This window comes from Saccostrea echinata, unplaced genomic scaffold (assembly GCF_033153115.1).
Source record: "Saccostrea echinata isolate AGI-Se365-2 ecotype Australia unplaced genomic scaffold, CSIRO_AGI_Sech_v1 ptg000030l, whole genome shotgun sequence".
In the NCBI taxonomy this organism is placed as follows: domain Eukaryota; kingdom Metazoa; phylum Mollusca; class Bivalvia; order Ostreida; family Ostreidae; genus Saccostrea; species Saccostrea echinata.
This window is the reverse complement of record NW_026889779.1, coordinates 8,525,881-8,543,331: the sequence shown is the minus strand read 5'-3', so window position 1 is coordinate 8,543,331 and position 17,451 is coordinate 8,525,881. Positions and strand designations below refer to the sequence as shown.

At 34.8% G+C, this 17,451-nt stretch overlaps 1 protein-coding gene across 1 annotated transcript; it reads right to left on the bottom strand.

Moving 5' to 3' along the window:
- Positions 1–1,415: 1,415 nt before the first annotated feature.
- LOC133196167 (brother of CDO-like) lies at positions 1,416–12,507 on the bottom strand. Its single transcript, XM_061332097.1, has 8 exons — positions 12,261–12,507; positions 10,045–10,305; positions 5,197–5,490; positions 4,748–5,053; positions 2,063–2,164; positions 1,886–1,907; positions 1,673–1,761; positions 1,416–1,573 (listed from the first exon to the last, which is right to left on the bottom strand). Exons 1-8 carry the CDS (start codon positions 12,505–12,507, stop codon positions 1,416–1,418), a joined length of 1,479 nt encoding a protein of 492 aa, XP_061188081.1.
- Between the last annotated feature and the right edge of the window lie 4,944 nt (positions 12,508–17,451).

Here is a 17,451-nt window from a genome sequence, read left to right as displayed (position 1 = left end):
TGGGACGTGGAGACCGGTCCTTCGGGTGAGACCGTATAAACTGAGGTCCCGTGTCGCAGTAGGTGCTGGCACGGAAAAGACCCCTCACTGCTCAATGGCCGTAAGTGCCGAGTATAGGACAAAATTTGCAGCTCTCCACCGGCAACTGGTGGCGTCTCCATATGAGTGAAAAATTCTCGAGAGGGACGTTAAACAACATACAATCAATCAATCTAGTGGCATCCCAATAGGCTGTCTCTTCTTGGAGCCGGTTATGGACGAGGCAGTGGAGGCTTCCGAGGCGTTATCATCGAAATCTTCGTCATGTTCATTGATGTGGTCAGTGTCTGTGCTCTCTGGGTCCTGTCGCGGTTTCTTGCGGGGTGAGGTTCTGGTCGGTGCTTGGGCTGGGTTCTTCGGCGCCTTGCCCTTGTCACTCGTCTTGCCCTTGTCACCCGCCTTGCCCTTACCAGTCGCCTTGCCTTTGTCACACCCCTCTGGTGGTTCCTTGCTGTCTTTTTGCGGTATTGGCATTGTTGTCTGCTGAATGAATGCTGTACATGCAAAAAATTACGCGCTTATAAAGGCCCAGCGATGCATCGCTTATCATAGACCGAAGTTCGAGCGGTAATCGGCCGATGTATATTACATTGCTCATACATTGGTGAACATCGTTCGTACATCGGTCGACTATGCGCCAATGTTTGGTCGATCATCGACCGATGATCGGCCGATGTCTGTTGCCTACATGTACCCCCACTGTCCTCAGATTCAATGGACACTGGACGATGCTCGGCCATACATTGGCCGATCCTTGAAAGATGTGTGAATAATGGGTTGCCGATGAGGGCCGATGTGGGGGTATTGGTGGAGTCATCGCTGATTTTTAAGTACAACTTATTTTTTCCCTATAACCCCCACCGATTCGCCCGATGGCCTCAGTCACCGTCCGATTACTATGGGTGTCCGGCCGGCAACCACGCCATTTTTATCAAAAAAACGCATCGGTTACCCATCGTATACCCCATCACTGGATAATGTGACTGATCCTTAAAGAATAAGTTAATTTAATGCTCATTCATTTTTATGCTTTATTTGCCGAAAAACCTTACATGTATTTAGACAAAAATAAGAAGATGTAGCTTGAGAAAGTGAAGACGGAAGAAAAAGTGGGATAGATCAGTCATACATGTATATCACATCATTTTTTTTTTGTTATACACCAATGGTACCATATACGAGAACATATATTCAATTTTTTTAATTTCCCTTACGCACTGTGTTACAGATGGAAAGAAAGGACAATCAAGCATAGCGTCTACATGTACTGAGTATTTCTTAGAATATTTGAATTATTTAGATGACAGTTTTAGTAACTCAATGTAAGGATAAAAAAGATGCATTATTTAAAAAATAATATTCTAGAGAACTAAGTATTAAGATATCGGTTTCGGTATCTTATGGGGCTTTGGTTTTATCTTAGGTTTTATTTTGTCTTTCGGGGACTTGATTGGATCTGTATTTTCATAAAGCCTTTCTATGACTTGATCTTTTTGTTTAGGTTCTGGAGAGTACAAATTCTTCATTGACAATTCTGTAATAAAGAAAAAAAGAAAGAAAATATATAGTCGTTAATTGGATGTTTAAAAAGGTTTTTAAATAACTAAGAATGTACTCAATTTAGCTTATATACCATGGTTTTCAGTCTCTCTGTATTGGTATTTTTCATACGGGTTGGTGTCATCAGTTTTTCCTTTTTCAATTGCATCATATGGCCCTGATCTGAATAGAAGATCAGTTTATAGTTTGTTTTTTTTTAAATTTGCTCAAAAATTATAAAATTTGAATTTGAATCATATTATGAAAACATCTTTTTACTAAAGAATTTTGCTTGAAAATTACATACCTCCCTTTCTTGGCCTTGCTCTCTAGAAAAAAATAATAAAAAAGAAAGAAATATTTTCCTTTGCATGCCCTTCTTGTGCTTAAACTATTTTTGTGAGTTTCTTTATTGTCTAAAACTACCGAAAAAAAGTCCAGGACAAGTGCTTTAACATTAAAATTATTGTATGGTCCGTGATACCTTTCAAGTATTTATAACACATAAAGGCCAATGCTGTGATGCTCAGAGCCAGCAGGATTCCTAAAACAGCTCCAACAGTGACGTGTGCGGTCGACGTATCTTCTAGAATGAAGAAAAAATATACATTGATATTGATATTAATTTTTAGAAGTAAAATATTGTTATTTATCTACTTAATAGACGAAATAATTTTTGAAAGATAAAGTGATATCTTTTTACTGTGAAAGTATCAATTAAAGGTGTCGCAAAAACAAAAATTTTTATTCCCTTCAAGAAGAGTGCTATAGAGAAAAATATTCCCTTTTTAAGAAACAATTCTGACACCGACTAAAAGTGCCAAAGTTCCTCCAAATTGCTATAAATATGTATTTTAAAAAACATTTTAAATCTCACAATCACTTTGCTATAAAAATATCCTGATCCATTCTTAAAATAAATTTAACATCCAACTAAAGCATTCAATCTCATCTATTTATCTTTATCTATTTACAATTCCAATTATTTCGCTTAAGATTCTTTGCAACTTCAGACGTAGTGTGCTACAGCATATTCTAAAAGTGATGTAAATTAGATGTGGATTCTCAAAGAACTTTAAGAAAATTTAAAATCACCTATATGTAATTTTTCAAAAGTTTATAAAATCAAAACGTACCGGTAAGACTTTTCTACATTTTATACAACCATTCATCACGATAAATTAAAATCTAGGCTTTTTGATACCATAGGCAACTGCTTCTTGAATAATAACGGAACTCGGAAAAAAACTATTGGCACTAACTGTGCTCCTTTATTAGCTGTCCTGTTTTTATATTCCTTTGAAGCAAAATTTATTTAAAACATTCTACATACGAAAAGGAAAACACTTGTTGTGACCTTCAAATTGACATTCAGATATATCGACGACGTTTTATCAATTAACACTCATATATATCGATATATTCCAGTGAACTTGAAATAAAAGACACGACAGATTCTGACACATCTTTTTCATATTTGGATGGTTTAATGATTATGGACGATAAGGGCCAACTAACAACTAAATTGTATAATAAACGAGATGACTTAAGCTTTTCCATCGTCAACTTTCCTTCTTTATGTAGAAATTTTCCACTATCACCTGTTTACGGTGTTCATGTCTCCAAACTTATTCACTACTCGAACACTTGCTCTAAGTACGATCAATATTTAAACCAAGGCTAGCTACTTAAAGATAAGTTGGTGTTACAGTGATTTCAACAACCTCGTTTAGTAGGCGTTTCGTAAATTCTTTAGTCGTTATAATTACCTTGTTAGTAAATATAACCTATCATTGGGTCGTATTTTGGCTGACTTGTTTTATACTAAATGTTTGGCCTATGTTTTTATACTAAATTAGATTAATAAATGTATCCTTGATCAATTTGTAGGGCTCAGGGCGGGGGTGACCGATCTACAGGGGATGCTTACTCCTTCTAGGCACCCGAATCCACCTCTGGAATTTCCAGGGGTACCTGTTTTTTGCGTTCTTCACAGATTTGTATTTATAGATTTTTGAGATTGGTCACTGTTTGTTATCATCACCTTTTTCATTGCAAATTTAAAAAAACCCAGTTTATTATATCTTGCGAATATGAAGTGTAAATAGTCATTTCTGGGATGAGAAAAGTTCGGAATGAATAAAATACAATAATTGTATCTTTGAGGTAAATAAGCGTTTTAAATCAGATGAATCAGACCGTTTTAGTCAGTCGGTCGGGAGGACACCCCCCCCCTTTTTTTTTTAAAGATGAATTTATATTCAAGTTCGAGTTATCTCTCTTGTCACTTTCCATATTTAGATACCTTGAGTGGCACTATGGCACTAATACGCTTCCGTACGAATGACAGGCAAACTTCTTCTCATATGATGTGAAATGTACATTCAGGTACCTTAGGCAGAGCGCAAATTTTAAAATCATTTGTTTAAAAAAAATCAATATTACAATGAATATAAAACTTCCCTTATTATTTTTCATAAAAATATAACGATATTTTTCCGATGTAATTCTAAAAACGGTCTTTAATCCAATCAAAATCCATGAAAATATTCCTTCAGAGATTAGTGCATAGCACTTCATGCTGTGAAACATATTCCAGTCGGCAAGCAGTTTTGACAAACATGCCGTATACGGTTTTGTAAATAAATTATCCAAGACTATAATGGTACATGTAATCAACACTTTACCATTGTATTTTCTCCAAAAGTCTAAATGACAGCGAATCTAGGGAGGGAATACTCCATATAATACTCGTAGTTAGATACCTTGTGTAAAAAAAAATAAGAGAAAAAAGTACCTGGGCTACCCCCCCCCCCTTGTTTTTCAATTAACAAAATAATGGGAGTGCATGGACCCACATCAAAATTAAATATTTTCCTTACAATATTAAAGGTACAAATTTAATTAACTTTTCAATGAATCTTTTTAAGACAAAGATCTTTTGGAAAGAATGAGAGAACTTATAACTTGTACCGATAAACAACTTAAGTCAATCGACGTAGTTGGCCATAGGTTATATGTTTAATTTTTGATTTTACTATGGAAGTAAATGCAAAATTTACAACATGATTACTAGTTATCGCTTCGTAAATTCTGCATTGACCCCCATATAGTAAATTCAAAATTTATAAAATTTATGCCATTAATAGAAGAATCGGATGATAATAACCTTTTGAAGTATCCGTGGTGCAGTTGACAACCGATGACAGAGAGAACCCGTATCTATTAATTGTGACCACTTTGAAGAAGTAATTTGCACTGTCTTGTAGACTGGAAACTGTGACATGTAAAAGTTCTTGTTTAATTCGTTCAGAAGTAATGCCCGAATCGTTGGAATAGACTACACTGTTAAGATTTGTCGAGTATTGAACAAATGACTTTTGATCCTCGTAACCAAAGTAAGAGGATTGCCAAGTTACGTGAGCTTTTCTGCTTCCACAAAAAGCAAGTACTTGATCTGCCTTTAAAGGTCTACCTGAAGAAAAAAAATGGTCTTAAAGCCAAAAATATTTTAAAAAGTGACTTTGTTATTTTCAAAACAGTTCTGCTTTTGGTTTATAATGATCTATTTTTTCAATAGTAGCTGTTTTTTCTTGCAATTACTAGTATTGAATTTACTTCTAGGAAAAATTCTGATGTCTACTGTTGATGTTCCATATCCGTTTGAGACAGCTAATTTGTATAACCCATAATCCTCTGGTTGAATATTTGACCTGCGCAGTGTGATGCGAAAGATATTCGTTGTATTGGTGGATATACTGAGACCAATGTGAGTATTCGGAGCACCATTTGGAAGTGTCAACTTGTAGTTAGGCTGTGGATACGATAAGATGGTGACGTCACCGTCCAAGGATTTGTTATTTCCTACTGGAATGTCAACTGAATTCCCTAAAGGATTTAAACGGGGCGAACCTACAATAAGAATACTTTATTTTGGAGACGAATTAGTGCAATACATTAAATTCCCCTCTATATTACATTAATACACGTACGAGTACTGATGCACAACAAAATTAAATAATGATAAGTTGATGTCCTTAAAGAAGACTTTATGACCATATGCATGTGCTTCTTTAAGAAATCTGAAGACAAGGTTATAGGTTTTTTAAAATATGTATAATCAAATATACTGTATATTTCTTTTAGTTTGAAATCATGATGTAAGGAGTCTACATTTTGCTGTATTGGTGTATACAATAATGTAATAACGTCATTGATATTAAATTCAGATTTAGATATTTCAGTATAATTGTATTGTTGCCCTAAAATTATCCTCAGAATCATAAGAGGGTTTCATGTATCATAACAGATGTGAACTTTTATGATAAGATAAACAGGTATCAGGACAACTAGCCCCCAAATCTTGTGACTGTACATGTACATATTGTCGTTTTGTACGTACATATTGTCGTACGTATATGTACGTACAAAACGACAACATATGCCGAGACGAGCCTTATTTTCCTCCTGCATAATGAACGACAAAATGTTCAATCAAGCACCGGCACATATTGTCGTCGGCGACAATATGTACAGTCAAGATCGGCACATATTGTCGTCGATATATTGTTTTGACGAATATTTACCCCAGGAGAGAGAGAGAGAGATTGACAAACACACGCACGGAGAGACAGCATTAATCGCAATACTGTAGGGAGAAAACTTTCTGGTCAGAAAGTTGGATAGGTGTACACGGCTATGGTATATAAAATATCGGAATTCTTAATTAAACTTATAAATCAGAATAACTCTTTGTCTTCAATAGTAATAATTATTTAGGTAATATTCTTGTGTTTTTCTTATACATGTACCGATATTATTGTGGTTGGGGGTCTACATTTTAGCTCATCTGCGCTTAAAGCTCAAGTGAGCTTTTTCTGATCACCCGTTGTCCGGCGTCCTTCTGTCTGTCCACCCATCTGTAAACTGTTCGCATTTTCAACTTCTTTTCAAGAAACATTGGGCTAATTTTGACCAATGTTGGTGCAAAATATCCCTGAGTAAAAGGGTACCTAAATTTTAGAAATGAAGGACCAAACAACCTTCCAAGGGAAGATAATCAGGAAAAGGCGAAAATAGAGTAGGGTCATAAAAAATTCTTTTTTCAAGAACCACTGGGTTAGAAAAGCTTAATCTTATGTGGAAGCTACCCTAGGTAGTGTAGGTTTTAAATTTTTCAAAACATACACCCCGCTCACTCCATCCCAGGGGTAGGGTGGAGCCACAGTAGGGAAACAAAGCTTACCATTGAAATATAAAAGAAAAAAAATCTCATAGAGACAAAAACCACAGGCACTTAATTCGGTAATAATTTTTTCAACCCGAAGTATAATCATAACACAAGGTATCCAACTCTGAAATACATGGAGTATCCCCCTCCCCAAAATCGCTCTCATTTACACTTTCAGAGGAAATGCACTGGCAAACTATTTATTACCATTGTCTCCTACGATAATTTATCTACACTACTATACAGTCATATATATGGCATGCTTGTCTTTATTTTCTTATTTTTCCGTAAACATCGTCAGAACTCTGCTAGCCGAGTGGAAAAGTCGAATCACACCATGAAATGGTTTGTGCTCATCCCTAGCAGAGATTTTGACTAAAAATCTGTTTCTAAAATTACATCGGAAAAATGTTGGAGGTTTTTTTAATATAAAAAATGAGACGTAAACAAATTTTATTTATCCCCTACAATATTTTTACACTGGAATTGAATTTCTAAACACTCTCATTTTTTTTTAAATTTTGCTCCCTGCCCTGGACTAGCTCATACCATTTCATGGTGTGATTGTATTTCAGGGTTTGATTGTGACAAAAACTACTGGACCAGACAAGATGAAATTTAGGTGAAAGCTTCCTGATGTAGTGTTGATTTTAATGTTGATTCTAAATTGTTAAGATCATGGTCCTCGGGTGTAGGGTGAGGCAACCATAGGGAATCAAAGTTTTATGTTGAAATATATAGGAAAAATATTTCAAAAACTTCTGATGAAGAACTACAAGACCAGAAAAGATGAAAATTAGATGAAAGTTCCTGAGGTAGTATAGATTGTAAATTGTTCAGATCATGACACCACGATTTAGGATGGAGCCACATTAGGGGATGATAGTTCAACATTGAAATATATAGGAAAATCTTTTAAATTTAAAAAACGCAAGGCCAGAAGAAACTTTTGTTTAAGCTTCCTAAGATGTGTAATTGTAAACTGTTCAGATCATGGTGACCGGGGGGTTGGGGGTGCGGGTGGCCACAATAGGGAATCAAAGTTTTACATTGAAACATGTAAGAAAAATGTTTTTATCTCTTCTTTTCAAGAACAATTGGACCAGAAAAGATGAAACTTGGGAAGCTTACTGAGAGAGTCTAGGTTGTAAATTGTTCAGATTGTTGTCCTCGGGGGTAGGATGGGGCCACAATCAGAATTACATAGGGAACAATCTATAAAACTCCTTTTCTTAAGAACAGCAAAGTCATGATGAATCATATGAAAGTGAAAGCATCCTCTGCATGGTAGAGTAGATTCATTTTTTGCTCTAATCACGGCCCCTGTGTTTAGGATGGAGTCACAAAAGGCGATCAAAATTTTACATACGAATACATGTACATGTGTAAATTATGACAAAATCTTATGCAACACAGCAGGGCAAAAGTGTTACTGTGAGCCTCTTTTGTCTTCTCGTTAAACCTGCTTAAACAGAAGTTGTATGAAATTGGTTACAACTTTTAGTGCACTGGATATTTTTTTAGTTAAATTAATATAAGGAAATATTTAGGATAAAACTATGAAATTAAATATATCTGTTGTTGAGCAACATAGCCTCTTTAACATTACTCCTCCTTCCCCTCCTTCTCCTCCTCATTATCTCATTATGTGCAGTAAGGATAAAACTTGTCGCCGGCGACAATATGTACAGCCTGCAACGATATATACCGACAACGGACGTACCATTATGTGTGTTGGACGACAATATGTACTGTCACAATCGCACTGCATGAAATAGCCTAAGAGACAAGTCTGTGATTTACACACCAATTGCATTCACAAAACTACAAAAAAATCCTTAAGCAACACTTACTGTGGGGCGACAATATATGCAGTGAGGGTAGGCACTTACTGTCGCCAGCGACAAAATGTACATTTGTTACTTTTCAGCCGGCGACAATATGTACCAATGGACGACCATATGTGCAGTGAGGGTAGGTACATATTTTCGCAGACGACAATATGTACAGAACGACAATATGTACCGTCACAAATCTACTGACTCCCTTTCCACATTCTTCATAGGTTACTTGTGCCAAAGACATTCTCCATCTTAATTGGTGGCTATCAATATTTAAATACTATTGAAATATATAACCATGTAACTACAGTAGCAATATTTTTTATTATATGATGAAATGGAGCTTTGAAGCTTGTATAAGCCAATTAATATTATACTTTTATTCTACGGTATTCAGAATTGCCGTTATCATTCGATTAGCAGACGTTTAAACTTCGTGTTTGATCACGTAAAATAGTTCGGGTGAGTTATCTTTGTGAATATGTCGAGTTGTCCAAATGTAGGATGAATTTCGGCTGCATAAGGTATATTGTCCTAAGAGCGAATTGTCATAGGGGCGACCTGTACAGCATCCCTCCTCTCTCAAAGTCAAGGGGATACTATCCCCATAATTCCCTACCCGTGTAGTTTAGATCCAGCAATGTTTTAAAACCTGGCATATATATATATATATATATATATATATATATAACGTTTGTTTACATTTACAGACCTAGTTCAGAGTAATATACAGGAATCCAGTCAATAAATAAAATATAAATTCCGTAACACCCGGAAATATATAACATTGCTCCTCTTCCAAAATATTTGTTTTAATGGAATCTGCTTTTTGTTCTATTCCCTGACAACGATTAGGCACATACGGAAGGAGAATACTAAATTAATGTACTTTCCTTTCAAATTCTGAATTTTAAACAATCATTGTCATCAAAATAAAGAAACTACTAGTAAGTGAAACTCGGTTATTTGAAACTCAGAGGGACTCCGAATTTTGCTTACTTGTAACTAAGATTTTTTTATGTCTGTATGAGGAATATAGTGCAATATTGCCTTCAAGATTCATAGGGGAACGACCATTTGATTCTGAAGGGGAGGGCTGGTGATAATCTGCCCAGTGGTTCTTGAGAAGAAGACTTTTAGCAACCACTACTTTAGTTTTTAAATCCCTAATTACCCCCCTTGTTTAAGGGTCACATCCCTATTTTAGTATAAAAAAGAGCCCTTGGGCTAAGGATATCCTGTGACAAAGACAAAAATTGGCCAAGGGGTTCTTGAGATATGGACCATATTCCAAAAACTTGATGCACATCGCACAAATGGCCACAGCAAAATTAGCTTTTTGAGCCTTTGACTCAGAATAACTAAAAAGTTCCCGTTTCATGTTAATATACGTACAGTAAACATAAAGAAGTACATGTGTTGAGTAATTGTTCCGGATTCCGTTGCTGGCTATTACCCTGAACCTCCCGGTATCGTTGCACTGGGTCCTGGATATGCTGTAAGTCGAAACTTTATTGACGAACCGCTGGGTATAGAGTAAATTACTATCCCTGAACCAGGACACGTTTGAGGCCGGGTTACTGGTCACCGTGACAGACATTCTGGCCTGTTGTCCCTCAGAGACCATCACTGTCTGTCCATTAACAGTAGGTCCATCTAAAAGCAATGAATCATCTGTTATAAGGTTTGCTTTCTTCAATTGTAAATCGTTTTTGAAATGTCCTTTTCTATTTGCAGCTGGAAAATTAAGAATGGAACATTTCAGTAAGTAAATACATGTTACATGTATTTTGATGACAATTCAATTGCTTCATTGAGATTTCAGGAATTAGATTTAAAGTGTATAATATTCTTTCATTTTAATGAACTATTTCTTAAGAATAATAAATGTTATTATGTTAATGACTTGACTTTGTTACATGTCGGGTTTACTGGTATTACCCATTGTCAACGGATATATATCAGGTTGTTCAGTCTCACAGGTAGCGAAACAAAGAAAAGGATTCTATGACAACAACCACTGGGTCAGAAAAGAAGAAACCCAAGTGAAAGCTTCCCGAAAAAGTGTAGATTTAAAATTTTTAAATTGTGGTCCCGGGGATAGGGTAGGGTCACAACAGGGGATTAAATGTAAACATTGGAATAAATTGGAAAAAAATCTTTGAAATCGTCTTGTTAAAAACAACAGGGTCATATATAGACATACAATATTATCAATGAAGCATACATAGGGGGGTAAACGTTTTACATTGGAACATGGAAACATCTTTCAAAATCTTCTTTTTAAGAACAAGAGGGTCACGATAAGTCGTAGGCTAATTGTCCAAATAGTAGTCCCTGGGAATAGGATGGGGTCAAAATAAACGATCATGTTTCTACATTGGAAAAGACAGGGAAAAATTTCTTCATAAATTTAGCAGTGCTGCACTAAATTATACTGATATATAAGCATTCCAAAGATGCGTGGCTTTGTGTTAAATATCAAATTCTACATATTGCATGTGTAGAGGGAAAATTCTTTTGAATTTATAAGGCCATATCAGTTATATTGTTATTATAATATTCCCATGATGTGTTGATTTAATTATGGTAAATCATATTCCTTTGGAGCCTTTGTAAAGAGACTATTTGGGGTAATTTTTTTCATGGGAATAAAGAGGGATAAAGTCTCTAGTGTGAGAGTCTGATGGAGTTAGGGTGTGCTGGTGTTTATGTGTAAGTGTGTATGAGAGAGAGAGGGGGGGGGGTGAAACTGATATTTATGGGTGAAAAGGATCAACATACACAAAACATCCACAAAAAATGATTGTTGTGATCTGCCTTTTCTTCCATCAAAATACCGATTTTCTGCGACACAAGAGTATGTTCCCGAGTTACCTCTTTCGATGGTATTTAATACAAGAGTAGAGCCATACTGTATGGGACCAGAATTTCCTGATTTGCTCCAGTAGACAGTGGTTGAGGACGGATTTCCTTTGATGTAGCTGCACTGGACTGTGACGTTGTCTCGCTCCACTGGTTTAATATTAGCAATAGTGGAAACCAAAGGAGGGTCTTAAAGATATTTAATTGAATTAAATTGCTTGCAATATATTTTAAATTTTTTTTCTAATATACTGTATACAGGGAAATTTTGGCCTCCGTTTTATTTTCGCCCTAGACACAAGTGGGCGAATTTAAGACGCGACGAATTCAAAAAGACAATATAATTTCTTAAACAGAACTGTGACTGGGCGAATTTAAAACGGGGCAAAATTATTTAAAAGTGTGAAAGGGCGAAAATAACCCTGTATACGGTAGTTCGAGAAACTGTACACGCTATATATTGGATATCATAGCTTTTTTGTTTGTTTGTTTTTATCGTTTGTTTGCAGTTTTAATTTGTTTTTTCCTAAACCACATAATTTGATTTCTAGGAAAAAATTAATGTAAGTTTTCAGAATACTTAAAATTTATCTAAAGGAAACTTACATGAATGTTTTATCGAATATGGTGATTAAATCACATAAAGAATTTGAGACATGCGCGATATAATTTATCTAAACATATACTTTCCAAAAGATTACTTGATACTATATAGCCGGTATTTTACAAAAATTAGTCTTACATACACTGTACATCTAGCTGCAATGTGTTATTGGAGGTTCCTTTCCTTCCGCTACTGTAAGTGTTCTCTGCAAAACACACATATGTACCCGAATCACTCCTCGAAACGTTTGTTATAGTTAGATTTTGTTGATATTGTCTGAAGTATGAATTCTGCTTGGTCCAATACACTGTTGTAGATGGCGGATTTCCCGCGGTGTAAGAACACGTGACCAAAATATCTTGACCCTCAATAACTTTCAGTTCATGCATTGTAGACACAAATGGAGGATCTAAAATCAACAGTGATATTATATACAAGGGATTCTCTATTAGGCCTAGAAAAGATAACTGACCCGCGTTCTTTAAACTATAGTTATAAAACTAAGAAATATAGAAATAACGAACAGTGTCCAAGCTCATAAGTCTATTTAAACAGTTCAAATCAGGAGCAGGGCAAACGGGGACCGCTAAAACATTAGAGGTGGGATCAAGGGCCATGGAGGAGTGAGCATTCACTGCCGAACAGTCACACCCACCGTGTCGTGATCAGATGATCAGGAAAAAACGGATAAATTCGCAGACAATTCAGTGTGAAATAATATCTTAACTATAATATTTGTATGAAAAACGTAAATGAAAAATCATTTGATGATAGATTTTATTTGCTGGCAAGATCATTGTATCGACCATAGAACTTGCGTAATGATAACTTTAAACAAGACTGTTGATATTCTTGTTTCATCGATTGTTTGTCAATAGCTTGTCTACTTTTAGAAATTAATATTGTTCGTAAGTTAAGCATGTTCTTGCGTATCGAATCAACTGAGAGACATAAACCCCAATATGCAGGTGATATGGGTATACTGCTACATAGGGAAGGGAAGTTGACGATTGAAAAGTTGAAGTCATCACATTTATCATAAAGCTTGATTGTTAGCTTACCATCAAGTCTTTTTCTATTAAAATATCTAAATATGAAACAGATGTGTCAGAAACTGTTGTATCTTTTATTTCAAGCTCACTAGATTATCGAGTCAGCATATGAATGGAAGTAATTATTGTTAATTGATAAGACGTCGTCGATATATCTAAATGTTGAGTTGAAGGCCACAGCAAGTATTTTCTTCTTCTCATGTATAAGATTTTGAATAACTTCTGCTTCATATGAAGGCAAAAATAAGTCTACTAATAACGGGACGCAAATGGTACCAATGGGAATTCCGACAGATTGTTGAAAGACCTAGTCTCCAAAAACTACAAGTGTACTGTCAATCAGAAAATCAAATATATATTGATGAAAAAACATGCCTGGTATTGAATATCTTTTAATTTTTTTTTTTTCATTTTTTTCCCATTAAATGAAGTTTACAACCCCCTCCCTTTGAGGAAAAGATTATTTAAGACCATTATTTGCTTACGCTAAACGGAAGTCAATTCTGAATTCTCCCCGGTCCGATTATTACCGTGACATTGAAGTTATTATACCTGTAATAATAATTATTTTTCAACTGTAAAAAGAGGAAATCTATATGATTACATACCTCTTATCATTTTTATCATTGGTATGGAAAGAAAGCATTGCGCTAAAACGAATAGTTCTTGAACTTGCAAACAGTATATAGAGTAAAAAGGTCATATGAACTATAGTGCTTATAATATATGAAACAAGAGAAAATCCCACGTCCAAAATCATTTTCAATTTGGTTGCTATGTGTCTTGGTTGACATGGTAACAGCCGGAAAAGTTTGGTAAATTGAGATTTTCAGCTCCTTTGAGTCTTTTAGGAGCCTTTACAAAGAAAAACTAAGAAAAACAAACAAACAACTCTCACAAAAACACGGCACCTTGTTGCCACTTATGCTAAAAAGAAACTATTTAGAAAATGTCTCTAAGTAAGTGGTATCCATGGGTACATTTGACATACATTTTAAATGCAGAAAAATGCTGTGAGATGCTCAAAATTCACTAATTATAGGTGTAACATGATCAAACTCGATCAGCAACTCAAGAAAAACAATAAAAATAGTTTTCTTTCAATAATAATAAGATAATAATAAGATATTGGCAATATTTTTCTGAAAATAAATTTCATGGTTGCCATGGTAACAAAGTGTAGCCATACAAAATTTTCTGCTAAGTTTTGGTCAATGCTACTATCCTAAGGAAAAACATGGAAATGAAAGACTTGCAACTATACATCGTTAGGACCTTGTTACATAGATAACATTGAAAATGGATTAATTGCTGCTTTGCGGTGTAACCATGGAAATGTACCAGTGGATTAAAGTGATATTTTTGTTGTTTAGAAATTTTGTTACCATTTAATCAAGAAACATTATTTGACTCAATTTGAATAATTCTTATCTGATAGAACTTAAGTTGAATATCATATATTGGTAAAGTTTAATGAAGAAAATAAAACTGTTGCTATGGTTACCAAGAAACTGTTTGATTTTGTTCACTGTATAGCAGTCTTAAACCCAGTGTGGTAGTTTCTTGCATCCAGTTAGAGATTGTATGGTAGTCAAAATTGAAAATCAGGTTACTTGATCAAAAATATCAAACATCAAAGTTTTGGAATCTGCATACAGGGGGTGTGTATCCAAGGAAACAAAATATTTTTCAGCTTTTTACACATATTTTTTCTGCTTATTTTCATAGCAACGCTCTATTAAAGAACTCAATTTGATTTTTTGAAATGTTAAAATTAAGATATTACCAATGCCTTTAAAAATCTATCACAAATTGTATAGAAATCTGCTTTTTAAAACGAAAGGATCAGATTAAAACATACAGATATCAAATTTTGAATCCCTTTTCGATATTAAAACTATGGCAACCATTGCCAACCAATAAGAAATATTACATTTCGTCCTTCGTATATGTTACAAAGATCTTTGTCTATTATTTGGTTGAATTTCAACCTATAATGTTTTTATTTTTGAGTGTATGGCTTTATAAAAATGAATGAATAAACATTACTTTTGAATTACATGTTCTTTGTTTCCATAGTTAATTACTGTTCATTATCTTCATATTTCATTTCAGATGTTTTAGCGAACACGTGCATTTTGCCGGAAAAAACGAAATTTGACACACCATCTCGGGATTTTAACAAGTGGAAGAGAATTTGACGTGATTCATGTGAGGGTTGCCTCACCCTTCAATGAATATAAGGAGAGGAGCTGTGTCGCTTATGGGAAATGTACTAGTGGACAGTACCCATATTTTGTGATTTTACAATTTGCTTTATTCAGCTATACTGGTCAAAATTTCATCCCTCACCCCCCCCCCCCCCACTTTTATTGTTTTAAAAATTTAAAAAAAAAAACAACCTTGCATCAATTTATTTGTGGCTAACAAAATCGCCTGACAGGTAACATGTATTTACATTGCGTAACTGCCAAGGCTAAAAAAAATTAAATTGTAATAGAATGTGTAATAACTCTACCGTGACCCTTTTTGTTGAAAAGCATGAAATGCAAGTTAGATAATTATGTTTTTTGCGGGGGAGGGGTATTTTTCATTTTTTTTTTTTTTTTTTTTTTTTTTTTTTTTTTTTTTTTTTTTTTTTGGTTTCCACGTGTTCTCAAAATTTAGTTGTTAAGGAGAAATTAAAGAGAAATCGAGTAAAATGCATCGCATATCCGCACCAGAACGTTTAAGAGATGTTGGTATGGTTCAAGAGAGGCTTGTTTTCTTTCACTACATATACGTATTTTGCTTACAACCTTTAAAAATACCGTCTGAAAGAGCATACTGTAAACCAGCTTTTATTTGCGAGCGAGAAATATCCGCAAGTTTCGCGACCTTCTTTTATTCGCGAACACTTCTCGTCGCGAACCAATAATTCACCTGTGTATTTATGTAAAATGTTGTCAGGGTCGCGAAGATAAGTAATCGCGGATGATTTCAAACTGAAGAATTGCAAATAAAAGATGTTGCGAATAATAGTAGGTTTACAGTACTTAAATTCATTAAAATTATTACAAATTTCTAGATTTTTAACAAAGATTACATAACCATCTTAATGTTTATCCGGAAATTCAATGGAATCGGAAGTGTATACGACCTAATGACCTCGATGGCCAAAACGTCGTGTAACGACACATGAACAGGACCACTACATAAGGCTTACTCACTTATGTGATAGGAATTTAACCGCATGTGCAACTGCACGGCACACTTTGGCCTTTCGGTGACCAAACTGTACAGAAAAAAATGAAGGAGTGGGGATTGCGTGTAAGGAGACTTTTAGTAGGCTTGGCATTGGAGGCAAGGCACAGACAATTTCGGTTAGCCCCTTTGGTAATCTAGACCTCAACTCTATAAAGCATGTATGAGAGGAGATAGAAACCTCGTCAACACATGGATTAATCTTCCACAAAGATTTTTTTTTTAAATTATGTGAACTCTATGAGGATCGAATGACTTGCAGTTATTCATTGGATGGGGAACACATGCGGTACCTGAAGTTGCAATTTCTAAATTCTACGGTACTTATACGTTTCTGCGTCTTGCCCGGGTACTTAGAAATTTTGATTAGTATAGTTGAATTAGTGTATATTTTCATGGCAGTCAACTCGTTCATATATTGTACATTCGGTCGACAGCCGAGCGAGTAAATATTATTTTAACAAGTTCAATAAAGCAAAAATAAAATAACACAATTGCAAACGTTCCATTTACATTACACAATTTTGCCTGTGTCGAACTGCTGAGGCAACGTATTTACTCTGAATCGATGATATAAGGCATTTTTGTTTGGTTATTATTTAATTCCGCTTGACCAAATAATTTTTTTTAAAATATATAACTATGTCCAATGTTTACAAGTTTCATTGAATCATCTTTCAAAGATAATTTTGATTTCTTTATTTTGTCGCTTAAAAATATACGGAGTATTGTTTAAGAAATAAAAAAATCTCAACGAGGATCTCATTTCAAACAAAAGAGAAGCCGCGAAACAATTTAAAATGAATTAGATAAAAATATGGACAGGGATTAATCTCAAAAAATCTACAAAGCAAAAACGTGTTCAGGGCATAAAACACGGATTCCTGAAATTTCAGAGGTGAAATCAGGTTCTTAGGAGGCTTCCATGAGCCCTGTTTATTGATCAGGTAAACGAGGTTATCCATTGTCAAATTTAAAAACAAAGGCTAAACAGCTGGAATGAGATATGTCTTTCAAAATACGACTCCAGTGATAGGT

What these genes read in the sequence shown, in the direction of transcription:
- LOC133196167 (XM_061332097.1), bottom strand. Translation starts at nt 12,507, where the DNA reads ATGCATGAACTGAAAGTTATTGAGGGTCAAGATATTTTGGTCACGTGT. An exon ending in CATCAGAATTTTTCCTAGAA is followed by an intron (nt 5,054 to 5,196) that starts GTAAATTCAATA and finishes TTTTTTCTTCAG; the next exon opens with GTAGACCTTTAAAGGCAGAT. An exon ending in GTGTTATAAATACTTGAAAG is followed by an intron (nt 1,908 to 2,062) that starts GTATCACGGACC and finishes ATTTTTTTCTAG; the next exon opens with AGAGCAAGGCCAAGAAAGGG.